The 17,184-nt window shown below is 69.7% G+C and overlaps 1 protein-coding gene across 4 annotated transcripts; it reads left to right on the forward strand.

Moving 5' to 3' along the window:
- On the forward strand, positions 1 to 17,184 carry FURIN (furin, paired basic amino acid cleaving enzyme). 4 transcript variants are annotated; one of them, XM_074836882.1, is made up of 17 exons: positions 1 to 94; positions 416 to 471; positions 3,781 to 4,165; positions 8,883 to 8,981; positions 9,606 to 9,701; positions 10,249 to 10,377; positions 10,584 to 10,660; positions 10,987 to 11,075; positions 11,310 to 11,482; positions 12,384 to 12,596; positions 12,868 to 12,968; positions 13,055 to 13,158; positions 13,331 to 13,448; positions 14,319 to 14,498; positions 14,606 to 14,730; positions 15,108 to 15,224; positions 15,303 to 17,184. In XM_074836882.1, the coding sequence occupies exons 3-17, from the start codon at positions 3,986 to 3,988 to the stop codon at positions 15,869 to 15,871; spliced, it is 2,370 nt and encodes a 789-aa protein (XP_074692983.1). In that variant the 5' UTR covers positions 1 to 94; positions 416 to 471; positions 3,781 to 3,985; the 3' UTR covers positions 15,872 to 17,184. The 4 variants fall into 4 exon arrangements, with proteins under 4 accessions (XP_074692983.1, XP_074692982.1, XP_074692984.1 ...); XM_074836881.1 differs by lacking the exons at positions 1 to 94; positions 416 to 471 and adding an exon at positions 1,504 to 1,610; XM_074836883.1 differs by lacking the exons at positions 1 to 94; positions 416 to 471; positions 10,249 to 10,377 and adding an exon at positions 1,504 to 1,610.

A 17,184-nucleotide genomic window follows, 5' to 3' on the forward strand; every position in this document is an offset into this window, starting at 1 on the left:
TGCCAGGCACCCCCGGCTCGGCTGCGCATCCCAGGGCTGGCCTGGGCTCGCCGGCACTGGGGACGACTCCTGACTGGGCTGCGGGGCTGTGGGGGTGAGTACAGTGGGGTGCCAGGGCCCCCCCGGGCTGCCTGGCGGGACCGTGGCCCCAGAGAGCGGACCTGGGGTGCCGCAGCCCCTGTGGCCAGTGGTCCCCTGCGGGGTTGGCCGGGCCCAAGCCACTGCCCCGCTGGCGAGGCTGCGGCCAGGTGTCTGCCCCGCAAAACTAACCCAGTTTAACAGAGAAACCTGCCCCGTGCCAGATTTTCTGGGCTGTTCTCAGCATCTCAGTTACCAAGGTGACTGTTTCCTGTGCGATTGCTAATGCTTCACGATCTTGATCATGATATCCGAGTGACTTCCTTTTCTCTGTCAGGAGCTGTAGGACCTGCCCGGGCTGCCCAGACCCCTTCCGAGGCGCAGAGGATTCAGGTCAGTTTGGGTTCTGCTGCTTTTGCCTTTTGCGCTTGACCCGGCTGTTGCGTTGCTCTCGACGCGGTCCCGTGCACACATTGTTTTTTACGAACGACCGAAGCCAGGATGAGCCGCGATTCACTTCTCACCTTTTCTCCTTGGTGGAAGTCTCTCTCCTGAAACCTGAAACTGGGCTGATGGATTTTTCTGGTGTTGCTGCTTTCCCGTTTCTCTGTCTGGCTGCTGCGCGCCGGCCCGGGGCCCCGCGATATGGCCTCTGTGCAAGGCCGGTGCCGCTCCTGCCGGCTGGGCTGAGGGACCCCCCGTCCCGGCAGCTGCGGGGGCTGCACCGGCTGGGCTGGATGGGCTCATGTCCCGCCAGCCCCCCGTCGCTGGGCCACCTGCTGCGCTGGGTGCGGGGACACGAGGTGTCTTCGGGGTGCCCTTCACCGCTGGTGCCCGCGCACCCCTGGTCGGTGCCCGGGGCTCCGGGGGGGTCTGGGCTCTCACCGGGGGGATCCGGGTCTCCTGCTTGGGCCGGCACGGGTGGGCTCGGGTGGGCTCGAGTGGGCTCGGGCAGTCCCGGGTGGGCACGGACAGGCTTGGGTGGGCTCGGGCAGCGGCTGAGCTAAGCCCCGGGCCGTGCCCGGTGTCGGTGGAGGCGGGGGGGGGTCTGGAGGGGAAGCAGTCCCGGTTGTGGCGGTGTCGCGGGGGGGTGCCCAGGGGGGTTGTCTGGGTCCAGCCCGGGGCAGAGGGGCCGCGCCGGGGGGGGTGCGGAGCGCTCGGCGGCGCCGGTGCGGCGGCGGCGGGGCGGGCGGGGCGGGCGGCGGTGACGGCATCCGGCGGCGCCCGGCGGAGCGGCGGCCGGGCCGGGCCGGGCCGGGCCGAGCCGAGCCTAGCCGAGCCGAGCCGAGCCGAGCGGGGCCGGTCGGTCGGTCGGTCGCTGCGTGCGGGGCCGGTCGCTGCGGGGCGGCGCTGACAGCTGCTCGGTGTAAACAAGCGGCCGCGCCGGCCGCCCCGGCCGCCCCTGCCTGGGCCGGGCCCGGCTCCGGGGCGGGCGCTCCGGGCGCCCCGCGGCGTGACGCGGCGCCGCCGCCGCCAGACGGGCCCGGCCGCCGGCGGGACGGGAGCGGCAGCGGCAGCAGGCAGGCCGCGCGGTAAGGGCGGGGGAACGGCGGCGGGGACGGGCTCGACCCGCCGGCGGTTTGACAGCTGGGGCGGCCCCGGCCCCCGGGCGGCGGCGGCGAAGGGGCCGTCGGGCAGCCCCGGGCGCGGCCCGGTGACCCCCGGGCCGGGCCGCCCCGGCGGGGCAAAGTGTCTGCCCGGCGGGGGAGCGGCGCCGGGCCTGGCCGCGCTGTGGGGCGGGCGGTGGGGCCAGCCCGGGGAGCCGAGGGCGAGCAGCGGAGCCGGGCCTCGTCCCGTCGCCCCCCACCCCCCCCTCCCAACCCCCGGGGCCAGCCCCGGACCGGCCGCCGTGGACGGGAGGCGGCTCTGGCCGTGCCGCGGCCCCGAGGCCGCCGTGTCGCGGCCGTGTGGCAGCCCGGGGCTCAGCCCGTGGGGAAGCGCCGGTATCCCCCGGGATCGGGAAGAATCCCGGCCGGCCGCTGCCCCGCGTGTGCCGGATGCGGTCGGCATCGCGCCGCTCGTGGGGCGCGGAGCCCGGAGCGCGGCCCGTGGGCTGGCAGGGACTCGCCTCCCCGCTCGCACCCCACCGTGCCGGCTGGCCCGCAGCGGCCCGGGCTGTCCCGGTGCCTCTTCCTCCGCCGGCTCCCAGGACACGAGGCCCGAGGTCTGCAGGCGGGAGCGGGTTGCTTGGCAGAGCTGCCGGGGCGTAGCGGGGAGGGAGCCGGCCCGTCCGGCCGTGCCGGGGCTGCGGAGGGCCGGGCTCTGTGCCCTGGGGCAGGGGCCCGCTGCAGCGTTGTCCCCACGCGGAGCTGTCGTCGCCGGGGAGCGGGTGGCTGCTGGCTCTGGGACCAGCGAGGCGGAGGAGACCGCCCAGCTCAGGGACCTGTGGAGGGGGCGAGAAGCTGGCACAGAGACTGGCCGTGGCAGACAGTGTCCCCTTGTGCTGTGCTTGCTGCTCCCTCTGCTCCTGCCGTAGCTTTTTCCCTTCCCTGGGAGCACTGGGAGCCTTTCCCAATGGAAACTGTGATTTGGGCCCTGGTGGGATCTGGGACCCTGGAACCCGGGGCTCCCGTCCAGCCTCCCGCGGGTGCTCACAGCTGCGGGTGCCTCGGCAGGGCAGCCAGGCCCGCAGCCGGCCGAGGTCTGGTCGCTGAGGGGGAGCCGCAGCGTGCCTGAATCGCGGCACTGTCTGTGCTGCAGCCTGCGGCGAGGTCTCAGGCAGCTGCCAGGAGCTGCTCTCCTCCCCTGGCAGCACCGCAGGCTCCCTGCTTGTCGTAGCCGCTGCTTGCCGGAGGGGGATGGGGCCCCTCTGGGCACTGCTGGCTCTCACCTTCCCGCTTTCTCTGAAACACGACCAGATATTTCAGGGTCCTTGCGGAGCTCCGTGCGTGGCGTTCGCGCCAGCATGTCACGGACTCCTTTGCGCTGGGTGCATTGCTCCCTGCTCTGCTCCCCACCGGCCTTCCCAGCTTCTTGCGTTCACCCTTCGGCATGGTGCGAGCTGTCCCCAGGTGTCCCTGGGTGCAGGCTGGAGGTGACGGTGTGCCCCTTTTCTCGGTCCCCGTGCCAGTTTCCTTTCTGTTGTCATGATGAGTCACACCGGTGTCACCATGTTGTGCTCTGGAGGAAGGGCAGAGTGGAGCAGCGACTGGTGACAGCTCGGCACTGCTGCCCAGCACCGCCTGCTCGACTGCTGGCTCTGGAGCTGCTGGGGCCTGGGGCTCTCCCTGGCTTTGCCCCTTCCAGTCTCTCCTTTAGCTGGGGCTCCTCACACCGCGTCTGGGGGCATCTCCTCTGCTCTCCCCTTGGCGCTGGAGAGGCAGGCTTCCCATCCTGGTTGTTCCCAGCTCCATGCCCAGATGGGCCTGTCCCAGGTCCTGCTTGGCGCAGGGGCTCCTGGCCGTTGCGGACCATGGTGGTGGGAGGCCCGGCCTCCCCTGCCTTGCCTCTCCCCTCCTTCGGTGCCTTTCTCCCCTCCCAGTTTGTTTCCCATGTTTATAAGTACGCATTGGGCAATAGGCAAGATAAACAGCGGCTCGGGGCCGGGGCAGGTGTGCCGGGACACCCTGTGGAGCCAACCACTGCCACAGCTCCTCGGCAGGGCCTTGCGCAGCTGTCCCGGCGCCACAGTGACCGGGGTGCTGTGTGCCGCGGCCCCCCGGCTTTGAGGAGAGGCCTGACCGCTCTTCCATCTCTCTGCAGATCGTGCTGCTGTCCCGGCCAGTCTGTCCCTGCTGCCGCTCTCCAGCCCGGCTGTTGCGGGCTTGTCCCCATGCTCGCTTGGGCTGAGCGGGGGCCAGTGGGGCAGAGAGGCCGGCGCATCTCGGGGTGCTGACGCAGGGAGACCGCTGGACCCGCCGCTCCTGGGACCCTCCTGCTCCCCGGCTAGAGGAACCCCGATACTCTGATGGATCTGAGGCCCTGCTCGCTGCTCCTGCTCTGGACTCTGGTTGTTGCCCTCGCTCTCCTGGCCCAGGAGGTGCTGGCCCAGCGTATTTACACCAACACTTGGGCTGTGCTCGTCCCCGCGGGACCCCAGGAGGCAGACAGGCTAGCCAGGAAGCATGGATTCCTCAACCTGGGCCCGGTAAGTCCCCCATTTCCCTCTCCCCACGGAAGCGATGTTCTCTTCTGGCTCTGCTGTGGTCTGGGCGGGCGCTGGGCCTGGCCCCGGAGCCAGCTTGGGGGCTGCTCTTTCTGGCAGCATTCGCCACAGCCCTCCAGCATCTGCTGCCTTGACTCAAGGGCGGTAATTAGATGGATGGAGCCAGGGCCTCCTCCCGCAGCAGGACAGGCTGGTGGCATGGCACGACACAGTACGACACGGCACGCCCTGCCTGCTGGAGGGGGAAGGAGGAAAAGCCCATCTCAGCATGAAAAAATAGGGAGTGCTGTGTGTTGGTGGAGGAGGGGAGGGATCCCTGTTCAGCGAGCTGCCCCAGCGCAGCATGGCCTCGGCTCAGCTGGGGCAGCAGCTCTGGGCTGTCCCCAGAGCGGGTGGTCTGACAGCAGCCGCGTGTCCTTGGCCCTGAACTTCCCTTTGCAGAAGGTGTGTCAGTGGGTCCCCACCGCTCTCAGCTTTCCCTGCCCTCAGCCAGGGACAGGGCAGCGCATGCGGCTGTGCTGGGGCCGTTGCTGCTGTTGTCCTTCTGGCAGCGGGGCGGGGAGAGCAGGGTGATGGTGAAGGAACTGGGGCTCCTGCAGTCCCGGCTGTGCCCAGCCTTGTGCCCAGCATGAGGAGCTTTGCAGCACTCCCCTCCTGGCAGCCTTTGCAGGGCCCAGCTCCCCTGTGCTCCAGGCCCCAGGCTCCGCTTTTGCTGGCCGGCTGCGGGCCATGCACTCGCTGGTAGCCAGGCTGCTCGCCCGTCTGGCTCCCGAGGCATTGGTGTGAAAGCCGGGTCCTTGCCAAGAGCCGTGGGGCCGGGCGGGCCGATGGCCGGGCTGCTGCTTGCCGGCACGGTGCTGTGGGCAGGACACGTCTGTGTTGGCAGGTTGCTTCTTGCAGGCCAGCACTTCTTGATGCCGCCGGTGTAGCGTGATGCTGGTGGCCCCGTGCGCTCGGTGCAGGGTGATCCGTGATGCTGGTGGCCCCGTGCACTCGGTGCAGGGTGATCTGTGGGGCTTTTCTCCACCCTGCACCGCGGGCTGACCCGTGGGGGCTTTGCCAACGGAGCTGGCACCGGCACGGCGGCCGCGACCAAGGCGGGGGCCAAGGGGATCCCACGGGAGCGGGTGCAGCGGGGCTGGCCCAGAGGGACGACCCCCAGCCCCCTCACAGGCACGGGGAGCTGCAGCGGCGTTGCTGCGGCGAAGTGAGGCTGGCGCTGGCGGAGTGGAGCCGGCCTGCCCAGGGGCCTGCTGCTGGGCTGGGCTGGATCTACGGGAAGGAAGCGAGGGGCGAAATCCCAGAGGAAATTGCACAACTCGTGGCTGCGGTGTCAGGACCTCGCTGTGAGCAGCTGCGGCGGGCGGGGAGGGCGGCTGCCTCTGGAGCCGGCCGGTGCCTTGTCCTGCCACCCGCAAGGAGCCCTGTGCGGGGCAGTGGGCACGCAGGGTGCCAGGGACAGGGAGCCCCGAGTCCTGGGGCTCGTGCCACAGAAGGGACCAGGCCCCACTGATGGTGTCTGCGCTGTGGGGGCAATGGGGCGGCCTTGCACAGGTGCTGTCTGTGTGGAAATGTCTTAGAGCTGATGTCAGGGGTCTGCCGAGACCCCTGAGAGCGGGGACAGGGCCGAGGTGCCCTCAGCCTGCTCCTGGAAGAGTTTCCGTTGTGCTGCGGAGCCGGGTCCCGGGCCCAGCTGCCAGGGCCAAGGGGCACTGGGCTCTGTGGCTGTGTCTCCACTGGCCCAGGGGTGCCCATCGGGCCCCGCACTGCAGCACAGAGCCACACAGGGCCCCTGGCTCGGCGGGGAGCCCGGGCCTGTTTGGGGTCTGTCCCTGTGAGCCACGGGGCTCTGTGCCAGCTCTGCCCGGCGGCGCTCACCTTCTCCCAGTGCCCTTCGTTCTGTGGCCGGAGGCTGGCACCTCTGCCCCGGCTCTGCTCGGCTGCCGGCGGAGCAGCGAGGCAGCACCCACAGGCAGAGCCCTGCGGGCTGCGGCAGCAGCTGCTGGTCTGGGCATGTTTTCTCCTGTTCTGGAGCCCATCCCGGTGTCTGTGCTGCGGAACGAGGCTTGGCTGGCCTGGGCAGAGGGACTGTGACAGCCCGGTGAGAAGAGCCGGGCTGGAAGGAGCCAGGCTGGAAGAAGGATCTGGGCTTTCCCTCTCAGGAGGTTTCTGAGCTGCTGTTCCTGGGGTGTGTGTGCCTCTGGGACAGGATGTGGTGGCCAGGCTGGAAGGGAGGGGGACCGGGTGCTTCTGGCAGTGCCCCAGGGAGAGGCCCCCAGGGTCCTTATCTGAGAGGATCCTGGCCTCAGCGTGGGCTCTGGACACTGTCCCCACAGGCACGCTGTCCTGGCGTACTCCCTGCTCCGCCACTGCCTGCGGAGCTGGGGCAGACGGGCAGTCCCCCAGGCCAGTGGTGCTGCTGGCAGAGGTGCCAGGACCCATGTCTGGTGCCAGTGGCCTCGAAGGGGACCCAAAGGAGGGTGTTGGGGGGGTGGGGGTCAGAGGGGAGGGGTGGGGCTGGTGCGGAGGAGGGGGCGTGGACGCTGGCAGCCCCAGCTGGGGATGGGAGCACCAAGAAAGGCCCCAGCTGCTGGTACGAGCCTTGGGCCCCGCTGGCAGGACACCGGGACCGAACAGCCCCAGCAGCACCAGCCCAGGGAGGAGAGGCTTTACCGCCCATACCGCAGGGCTGCGGGTCCCTGCTAGCCCATGCTGCCGCCCGGCACATCGCCCCGTTCCCGGGGACACAGCCTGCTGGCCCCCAGGCTGGCCGAGGTGGCCCTGAGCTGTGATGGGAGGTCGGGACAGGGGCGGTGGGCTGGCAGCGCTGCCCGTCCCAGGGACGCACAGGGGCTGGGGGGACAGCTCTGCCCTTTCTGAGGACAGGGACTGTGGGGATTAGGGTGGGAGCGTGTGGGCTGGCCAGCTCCTGGCTGCCACCGCGGTGTCTGTGCAGACCTAATCCAGTCGGATGACCAGGCAGAGCCACGAGCTGTGTGCAGGAACAATCGGGGCTCTGTCCTTGCCCCCGGAGGGGGTGCGGGGGTGCTGGGGGAGGGCAGCAAGCCTGCAGCTCACGTTCCTGTCTGCCAGCCCAGTGCAAAGGCTTTTCCCCTCGGCACCTCCCTGAACGCTCTGAGCTGCCGGGTGTCCCAGGCTGTACTGGGGGGACGTGGCGTCAGCCTGGAGATGGAGCCCAGGACGCAAGTCCTGACCCCGGTGTTCGGCTCCGGCCATCCTGTGCCGCTGGGGCTGGGCTGCCATGAGTGGAATCTGCTCCCTTTCCTGCCCACAGAGCAGCGGGTGCACGGGGGGCCATGCCGCAGGGAGAGCCCTGTGGAGCGGAGCAATTCCTGTTCAGCAGGCGGGGGCTTGGCCTGCCAGCGCGTGGTTCTCCCCAGCAGGGGTGGCCCAGGCCCGGCTCCAGGTGCTGGGGCGCGTTCCCCTCACCCCGCAGAGCACGGAGGGATTTCAGGTCGAAGTGTGGGACTTGGAGAGCTGCAGCGCCGATTTGCTGTCCCGGGGCCGAGGGTGCTGCTCAGCACCTTTCCTCCCCTGCTGCGCTCTGGCTGGCTGCCTGGCTGCCCAGGGTGGGGGCACATCTGCAGAGCTCTGATAAGCTTCGGGGGGGGGTTGATAACTGCAACCAAACTGTTTCATGGTAGCCTGGGGTGGTGGAGGGTGAGAACTCCTCTCCCTCGTGTTCCTGCAGCCCTTGCAGCCCAGCCTGGCACAGCCTGTGCGGCCAGATCCTGCCTGCAGCCGCTGCCCACACTGCGCGGCTTCTAGGGGCACAGGGTGGACAGTCGGCCCCCTTCTCCCCAGTCCAGGCAGGCTGCTGGACTGGGAGGCCCTGGGCGGCCGGGGTGGGGCCGCCACAGCCGGGCCAGCCTCTTGGACGTGTAGGAGGGGATGAGGAAATGACAGCGCTGGGGAGGGTTTGGGGTTTAAAAATAACCAGCTGGGCAGCTGCATGACCTCCTGGCCCAGGCGGGCTGTGCCACGGTCCCGTCCTGCCCCAGTCCTGGCAGGTCTGTCCCCACATGCGCCAGGGCCATGGCAGCATGGCGCCTTGGCTGGTGGCTGTCCCCGTGGGGGTGGGACGCCTGTGTGCCCCTCGCTTTGCTCCAGACTGTGCCCTGAGGTAGAGAGCGGTGCCAGGTGGGTGCTCCGGCAGGGCATGTGGGGAGAAGAGCTTTGTGAGGGGCCTGTCCGGATGAACAGAGGCTGGCTCAGACCCTCCCTGCCCTGACTGGGGCTCCCTGGGGTCCCCCCCTCACCAGTAGCAGGGGGTGCTGGTTGGCTCTAGGCGAGGAGCGGTGGTTTTGTCTCCTGAGGTCGGTGTCTCTTCTAGACTGGCCCTGAAAAGGCCTGTCCCTCTCTGCCACTGCTTGCCTGGGGCCTCCCTGCCAGGGCAGCAGCTTTGCTGGACAATTCGGGACTTACTGCCATGTCATTGTTGGACAATTCAGGACCTGCGGGAGGATGAGGATGGTGGGCAGAGGCCCCAGGGTCTCGCCAGCTGCCACAGCCTCTCGCAGGTCCTGCCCCGTGGACTGGACACGAGCCCCACCAGCCGCTCTGGAGTGGGGGGCCCAGCCTGCCTGTGGCAGCCCTGGGACTTGGGCTTGCAGGTAGGGGGACAGGGAACGGGGGAGTCTGAGCTCTCCTCTCCATCCCGGTCCTTTCTCGGTTGCAGATCTTCGGCGACTATTACCACTTCCAGCACAGTGGCGTGGTGAAGCGTTCCCTCTCGCCCCACCAGCCCTGGCACAGCCGTTTGGCCAGGGAACCACAGGTACGTGCAGCCAAGGGGGCCCTGCGGGGGCCTGGCTTTGCTCCTGGTCACTTCACACTGCCACGTGAGCCCACCCCGGGCACAGGACGGCTCCTGGGCATTGAGACCCGTGGTGGAGCGGGACGGGAGCCCAGCGCGTGGCTGGCGAGGGCAAGGGCTCGGCAGAGCCGGCGTCTCCGGGCTGTGGGTGCTGCGGCTGCAGGGCACAGGGCAGCCTCTGCTCCCGGGAGGGCTCACTCCATCCCTGCGTGCAGGGCGAGCCGTGCAGGGCAGGTGCAGCAGGGCTGCCGTCATCGCCGTCCCCTGGCTCCGGCCCAGGGTCCTGGCGTGCTGGCAGCTCAGCGGGGCGTGTGGCGTGTCGCAGCGGCTGGCAGGCTCTCGGCAGGGAGCTCCACGCTCTGACCTGCCCGCTCCGGTGGAGCGCAGCCTTGTCACGGGACGCTGGCGCTGTTGCCCTGGCATGGCTGGGCAGGGGAGGCCGGGAGGGACAGTCTGGGCGCTGTGGCAGCTCTGGCAGGGTCAGGTGATTTGCCAGCCCAGGGCTGGCTGCAGGTGGCTGGCCAGGGGCCTGGGGAGCTGCCGGGGGGGGCAGCGGGGGAGCCCCACGCTCTCTCTGCCCCCCAGGTGCAGTGGCTGGAGCAGCAGGTGGCAAAGCGCAGGAGCAAGCGAGACATTTTCATGGAGCCCACAGACCCCAAGTTCCCGCAGCAGTGGTACCTGGTGAGCGCCGGGCGGGGAGCGGGGGCTGTGCAGCTGCGGCTGCAGGTTCTGGGGACGCAGACGTGGCACCCGAGGGATGGCTGTGAGGTGGCTGATGCCACCACCAGCCAGACTGGTGGGGAGGAGGAGGAGGAAGGCCTGAGGCAGCCACCCAGTGCTGTGTGCTCAGGGACATTCCAGGGAAGACACTGCGCTGGAGCTGCGGCTCCCCGCCGGGGCACTGGCAGGGCTGGTGAGGGCCTGGGGCTGGGCTAGGGGGGAGTAGCCCTTTGCCTGGCCCCAGAACGGGGTTGGTGCCCGTGGCTGTCTGCCAAGGGAGCCGAGTTTATGGGGCCCAAGCACAGCCTGGGGGCTCAGGCTCCTTCCAGAGTGGCCCCTCCTTGGCTGGCTGCACACTGTGCCTGGGTCCCCTGGGGTTCCCTCATCCCCACGCCACAGCAGAGCGGGGTGAAGGCTGCCCCTGCCCGCTCTTACAGCCGGGCCTGCGAGGGGTCCGGGCACCCCGCTGCTGCCGTCCAGCTCCTACTGCCAGGGCCTCTCTCGGCAGTACAACACCAACCAGCGGGACCTGAACGTGCGTCAGGCCTGGGAGCAGGGCTACACGGGCAAGGGCATTGTGGTTTCCATCCTGGATGACGGCATTGAGAAGAACCACCCTGACCTGGAGGGCAACTACGTAAGTGCGAGGCGATGGCACGGGGCGATGCTGCGGGAGCTTGGTGCAGCCCCGAAGTGGCATGGCACAGGGCTCGCGCCTACAGTGGTGGGACATGGAGGAAAGCGATGGAGGTGGGATTGGAGCCGCCTCCCCCTGCTCAGCCCAGCCTCGGGGCCGCGGAGCACAGGTGTGGATGGTCTCCAACCACCAGATCTGTCTTCCAGGATCCAGGGGCGAGCTTTGATGTCAATGACCAGGACCCAGACCCGCAGCCCCGCTACACACAGATGAACGACAACAGGTAAGGGGAGGCAGGGCCGGGGCGGCAGGGCCTCGGCAGCAGTGCCAGCCCTCACAGGCTGCAGGAGAGTGCAGGGTGGTGGCACGCTTCTGCGCCACGGAGAAACCCCCTGCCTCCCCTGCTGACACGGGCGGCATCCCTGGGGGCTGCCCGGTGTCGGCGCGGCTGTTCCGCCCCCCTTGCTCTGGGGCAGGCGGGTAGATGGAGGAGCCCGGTTGCAGAGGGGTGGAGGCAGCCTGGGCGCTGGTCCCTCCGGCTGCGGCTGCTGCCCAGCCCTGTGCTCCTCGGGCCCCGTCTGAGCACGCTTGGTCCTGTCTCAAACACAGACACGGCACACGCTGCGCCGGGGAAGTTGCCGCCGTGGCAAACAACGGGATCTGCGGCGTCGGCGTGGCTTACAACGCCAGGATCGGAGGTGGGTGCCGCCCTGCCCTGCACCAGGAGCGAAGCCCATGCTGGGCCCGGCGGGTGCCTCGCAGCCGGCGGAGCGGCCTGTGCCAGGGATCCTGGCACTGCTGGCTGGGGCAGTCCCGTGAGGGCCGGTGGCACGGGGCGGCGGCAGCGGATGGGGGGCTCTGGCCTGCGGCACTGCTGCCCTGTGGCCGCCGGCCCCCTCCGGTCGCCCATGACGTCTGCTCTCTGGCCCTAGGCGTGCGCATGCTGGATGGGGAGGTGACTGATGCTGTGGAGGCCCATTCCCTGGGTCTCAATCCCAACCACATCCACATCTACAGTGCCAGCTGGGGCCCCGAGGACGACGGCAAGACTGTGGATGGCCCGGCCCGGCTGGCGGAGGAGGCTTTCTTCCGAGGGGTCAGCCAGGTGAGCAGGAGGGTTTGCCGGGGAGCGCCGGCTGAGCTCCTGCCCCTTCCCCCAGGTCTCCCGTGCGCTGCCTGCCCTGGCCGTTGTCCCAGCCCTCCCGCATGAGCTGTCTTCCAGCTCATCTCCAGGATCAGGCTCTGTTGGTTTTTCCTGTTCTTCTTGTGGGATGGCTCTGACTCAGGGCTCCTCCCGTGCGGGTGCTTATCTTGCCTTTGAGCAGCCCTGTCCTCCCTGCTCCCAGCTTGTCCCCCCACACCGGGATGGTCTCTCCCCACTCTCCAAAGCCCTGTGCCGGTTCCTGCCTGGTTTCATGCCAGCTTGCTCGCCTTTGCTTCCTCCACCATCCCCATGTGCTGCCTGGCGTCGCCGTGCTGCAGCCCTCGTGGTTACCTGCGCCCCACATTCTGCCTGGGGTTCCCCGCACGGGGAGACGCATGTGCTGTGCGAGGTGCGCTGGCAAACCCTCCCTGCTGCGCCACACTGTGAGCCTCCGCTCTGCGGCTTCTGGGTGCCGAGCCATTGGGATGGCTCTGCTGAGCTCCCGTGGCGCTGCCAGGCGGCTGCGAGTCCCACGCAGGCAGCGTCAGCCCGGGTGACTTCCGAGTGGAAAGAGACATCGGTTCTTGGCAGCCCTGCTTCAGCGGGGCCTCCTGCCGCCTACTGCCTCACTGTTTGGGCACGGTGGTGGTGAGGGACAGCAGTGCTGGGCAACCCGGGCCGGCGGGCTGTGACCGGTGGCTCCCACTGTCCCCCGACTGCGTCTGCTCAGCCTTTCCCCCTCAGGCTGTGAGAGCCCTGAGGCCAGCGCCGTCCGCTGGTCCCCAGCTCCAGCCTGGGGCTCCCTGCCCTGCAGCCGCACAGGCGATGCCAGCGCTGGCCCTCACCCTGCCTCTGTTGCTAGGGCCGAGGGGGGCTGGGCTCCATCTTCGTCTGGGCGTCCGGGAACGGGGGCCGTGAGCACGACAGCTGCAACTGTGACGGTTACACCAACAGCATCTACACGCTGTCCATCAGCAGCACCACGCAGTACGGCAATGTGCCCTGGTACAGCGAGGCCTGCTCCTCCACCCTCGCCACCACCTACAGCAGCGGCAACCAGAACGAGAAACAGATCGTGAGTTGGGGCCGGTGGTGTCTGCGGGTGGGGGCGGGATGGGGGCCGCGGTGCTGGGAGCAGGGCTGGCCCCGCTCTGCCACGCTGCCGCCCTCCGCCTCACTGCTGGGACTCAGTCTTGTGTGAGTTGAGGGCTCTGGAGGGAACCCAGTGAGCTGCCCTGGGCGCAGTGGCTCTGCCTCGCCGCCCGCACAGGGACAGGAGCCCCTGAGCCGGCTCCTGGAAGTGGCTGGTGCTGCCGCACCTCCTACCCTGGCGCTGCTCCGCGCAGGTGACGACTGACCTCAGACAGAAATGCACCGAATCGCACACAGGGACGTCAGCCTCGGCGCCGCTGGCTGCCGGCATCATCGCCCTCGCCCTGGAAGCCAAGTAAGGGTGGGCACCAAACGGGGCTGGGCCAGGGGGGCTGTGTGAGCGTCTGGGTGCCGGCGCCTGAGCCCCCTGTCTCCCCACAGCAAGAACCTGACCTGGCGGGACATGCAGCACTTGGTGGTGCAGACGTCAAAGCCAGCTCACCTCAACGCCAATGACTGGGTCACCAATGGCGTCGGCCGCAAAGGTACCAGGGTGCTGGGGATGGAGCGGGGTGGCACCCCGGGGTGCTGGGGCTGAGCACCCTGACAGCCCTGGGCGGGGAAGGAGGCGGGAGGTGCCGGTGAGCTGCGCAGCCAGGCACCCGTCCCCCGCTGAGGCCCTCCCCAGAGCAGCGCTGACCCCCTCTCTGTCCACAGTCAGCCACTCGTACGGCTACGGGCTGCTGGACGCGGGGGCCATGGTGAGCCTGGCCAGGAACTGGACAACGGTGGGACCTCAGAGGAAATGCGTCATCGACGTCCTCACCGAGCCCAAGTAAGGGCCGGCGAGCCCAGGAAGGCATCGCCCAGTGTCCATGCTGTATGGGGAGAGTCTGTGGGGCTGAGCTGCCCCCGAGACGCTGCGTCATCCTCCTGTGAGAGCCGGGAGCAGCGCTGGGCCTGCCCGCTCCTGCTGGGGCCAGGCTGGGCGCCGCAGGGCTGTGGGCAGCCCAGGCCGCCGCGGTTTGGGCGCAGCCAGCGCCAGTCCTCCCCAGACAGAGGGGCTTTTCAGGGGGTGGACAGAAGCTCCTTTTACTCCTGCTTGGCCGCCGCTGCCACAGCACAACGTGTGCCGAGTCTCGTGTGCGGCCACGGCGCTCCCGGGGGGCTCTCAGTGGGGGTGGGGGGCATCCCTAGGCATGGAGGGGGCCGGGCCTGGGCCCTGTCTCTGCCTGCTGCCCTGCCCCGCACCCCGGGGACCCGGCCCTGCCCTTCCAGAGCGGTCGCTCCCTGCGCTGGCACCGGGGCCAGTGCCGGCCGCACGCAGGCAGCGGGATGGGGATGGCCGTGCCCGTCCCTGGCCATGCCACGCAGGGTGTAGCCAGCCCGGCTGCGGGCAGAGAAAGGGCCCATTCAGGGCTGGCACAGAGCGGCGGCCAGGCGGAGCAACGCCCCCCCGCGCCCGGGAGCTGGGACAGGCCCGTCTGCTGGCTGTACCTGGCCCTTCTGCTGCCTGCGCCCTGCCCAGCGATGGAGAGGAGGCACCGCCAGCCTCTGCAGGATTGCCTCGGGCTCCAGCCGCCCTGGGGCACGGCACCTGGTTCCCGGGCAGCCACGAAGCCCCGCAGTGGGGAGTAGGGGCCGGGACACCCTGACGCGTGCCCCGGGGCTGGGACTGGGGCTCACTCTTGCGCCTCCTCGGCAGGGACATTGGGAAGCGCCTGGAGGTGCGGCGGAAGGTGGACGCCTGCCTCGGGAAAGCCAACTACATCAGCCGGCTGGAGCACGCGCAGGCCCGGCTGACGCTGTCCTACAACCGCCGTGGGGACTTGGCCATCCACCTTGTCAGTCCCATGGGCACCCGCTCCACCCTCCTGGCTGCCAGGTAGGTGCCGGGCTGGCTGCGGGGTGCCCCAGGGCAACCCCCAACCCTCACAAGTGGGTTTGGGGGACGCTGGCACCCACCTCTCACCCTCCCACCACCTCGCACAGGCCCCATGACTTCTCGGCCGACGGCTTCAATGACTGGGCCTTCATGACGACACACTCGTGGGACGAGGACCCCTCCGGGGAGTGGGTGCTGGAGATCGAGAACACCAGCGACGCCAACAATTACGGTAGGGCCGGGCCAGCCTCGCCCCACCGCAGCCTTCCCCCGAGCCCCCACTGGGAGCGGGAGCAGAGCAGGTGCACGGTGACCCCCCAGTGCCCCCAAGCACCGGACACAGTGACGCTTCAGGTGCTTGGCTGGGGTGAGGCTGGAGCTGGGGTGCGGCAAGCGGACGTTGGGGCTCTGGGGCAGCCATGTACCCCCCCCCCCCGACAGCTGTCCTGGGCCCCCCTGCCCCACAGCAGCCCTGCGCAGGGGCACGGTCCCAGCTCGGGTGCTGTCCCAGGCAGTGGGCACAGCCCCGCTTGTCCCCTGCCAGCCCTCAGTGGGGACTGGTGTGAGCCCCCTCCTCACGCCGGTGATCCTCAGCCCGTCTTCTCGCAGGCACGCTGACCAAGTTCACGCTGGTGCTGTACGGGACAGCCACTGACTCCCCCAGCCTCTCCAACCAGCTGGAGAGCAGCGGCTGCAAGACTCTGACCCCCAGCCAGACCTGCGTGGGTGAGTATGGGGCCGGCTGGGAGGGGCCGGGGTGTGCGGGCGGTCCCCCCACCGGCGCTGACCCTGCCCCTCCCACAGTCTGCGAGGAGGGATACTACCTGCACCAGAAGAGCTGCCTGAAGCGCTGCCCTCCCGGCTTCGCGCCCGGCGTCCAGAGCACGCACTACGACCTGGAGAACAGCGTGGAGCCCATCGCGCCCCACCTCTGCCTGCCCTGCCACCCCTCCTGCGCCACCTGCGCCGGGCCCGGCCCCAACCAGTGCCTGACCTGCCCCGCGCACTCCCACTTCAGCAGCCTCGACCTCTCCTGCTCCCACCAGACCCAGAGCAGCCGTGCGTCCCCCGCCCTGGCAGATGGCGAGGGGCTGGCCGAGGCCCCCCCTCCAGCCAACCTGCCCATCCTCATCGCCAGCCTCAGCTGTGTCCTCATTGTCGTCATCTTCGTCACCATCTTCCTGGTGCTGCAGGCACGCTCGGGCTTCAGCCTGCGGGGCGTGAAGGTCTATGCCCTGGACAGCGGGATCATCTCCTACAAGGGGCTCCCCTCTGACATCTGGCAGGAGGAGGGCCCCTCCGAGTCGGACGGTGAGGAGTACGAGGCTCACAGTGAGAGGACTGCCTTCATCAGAGACCAAAGTGCCCTTTGATGAGCCCTCCCGCCCCTCCCTCCTCCCTGCCCAGCACTGCGGGGTCGGGGCAGGCGAGGCTGAGGGGCCCCGGACTCTGCCCCCGTCCCCCCTCCCACACCGCAGCAGCCCGGGGCTCCCCATCCGCCGGCACCGTCCCTCGGCCCCGGCCTGGGCTGCCGGGCACGGCCCTGCCGGCACCGTCCCCAGCTCGGCACCGTCCCGCTCTTGCACCATCTCTCTTGGCCCCGCGTCCATCCTCTGCCCCGCGCCGGTGTGTCTGATGGCAGCGGGGTCCCCGGCGCTCCCCAGCCCTGTGCTGGCAGCCGCGTCCCCCGCCCCAGGCCGGCGGCTGCTGCTGGGGGTCACGAGTCCCCCGGGGTGGGCAGCACATGGGGTCCCCGGGGTGTCGTTGCTCAGGCTGGGCTGGCCAGGGCGGGGGGAGCTCTGAGCCCAGCCCGCATCCCCACGTCCCTCTGCCCCTGCCGCCCTGGGCACCCGCTGGGCCCTCTGCCTGTGGCCCGGGCTCGGCCTGCTGCCTCCCGGCCCCCCGCCACCTCCCGAGGGCCTGTCCGCCTCCACCCGTGCCCTTCAACAGCAATAATGGCCAGGCCTCAGCCTCCGCTGCCTGCTTGCCCGCTGCCTGCCCGTCCCCCTGCGGCCGCGGCTGCCTGCAGCACGGACAGGAGCCCCCCGCACCGGCCTGCGCGGGGCCGGGCAGCGCCTTCCCCTGTGCCCGGGGCTCAGCGCCCCCACCCTGGGCAGGGACCCCCCCTCGCACAGGCCCTGCTCTGCCCCGGGCTCCCTCGTCTCTCGCCCCTGGGCAGGGCTGTGCACGCTGCCGGCCAGGGCAGTGGGGCAGCGGTGGTGCCTGCGCTGCCCCGGCCCTGCCCGCACTCTGCCTGCACCCTGCCTGTGCTGGGCAGAGCCCGGCGTCCCTGCAGCCCCAGCCCCTCGACGTGCCTTGCCCCCCACTTGGTGACAATCCGTTCCGCTCCCTGCCGGAGCTCCCTCCCGGCGCCGCCTGCCCTCGCTGCCCCTTCCCCGCGGGCTGGGGGCCGGTGCTGCGGGCCCCTCCGCCGTCCGCCGCCGCACACCGGGGCCGTGGCGCGGGCTCCCACCCGCCCCGTGCCAGCGCCAGCCCTGGCCCACCACGGACGGAGCCACCGGCCGGGGGCCACAGGACTATTTTTCTATAATAACTTTTTGGTGCACAGTAATTTTTTCTTGTAATTTAATCAGCCGGGAGCTGCCTCCTGAGCCTGTTTTTAATTTAATGGATGTGGATATAACGCTAGAGAGACTGAGTTATTAAATGTTCAGAACTATGCAAA

The sequence above is a fragment of the Strix aluco genome, chromosome 12 (genome assembly GCF_031877795.1).
Source record: "Strix aluco isolate bStrAlu1 chromosome 12, bStrAlu1.hap1, whole genome shotgun sequence".
In the NCBI taxonomy this organism is placed as follows: Eukaryota; Metazoa; Chordata; class Aves; order Strigiformes; family Strigidae; genus Strix; species Strix aluco.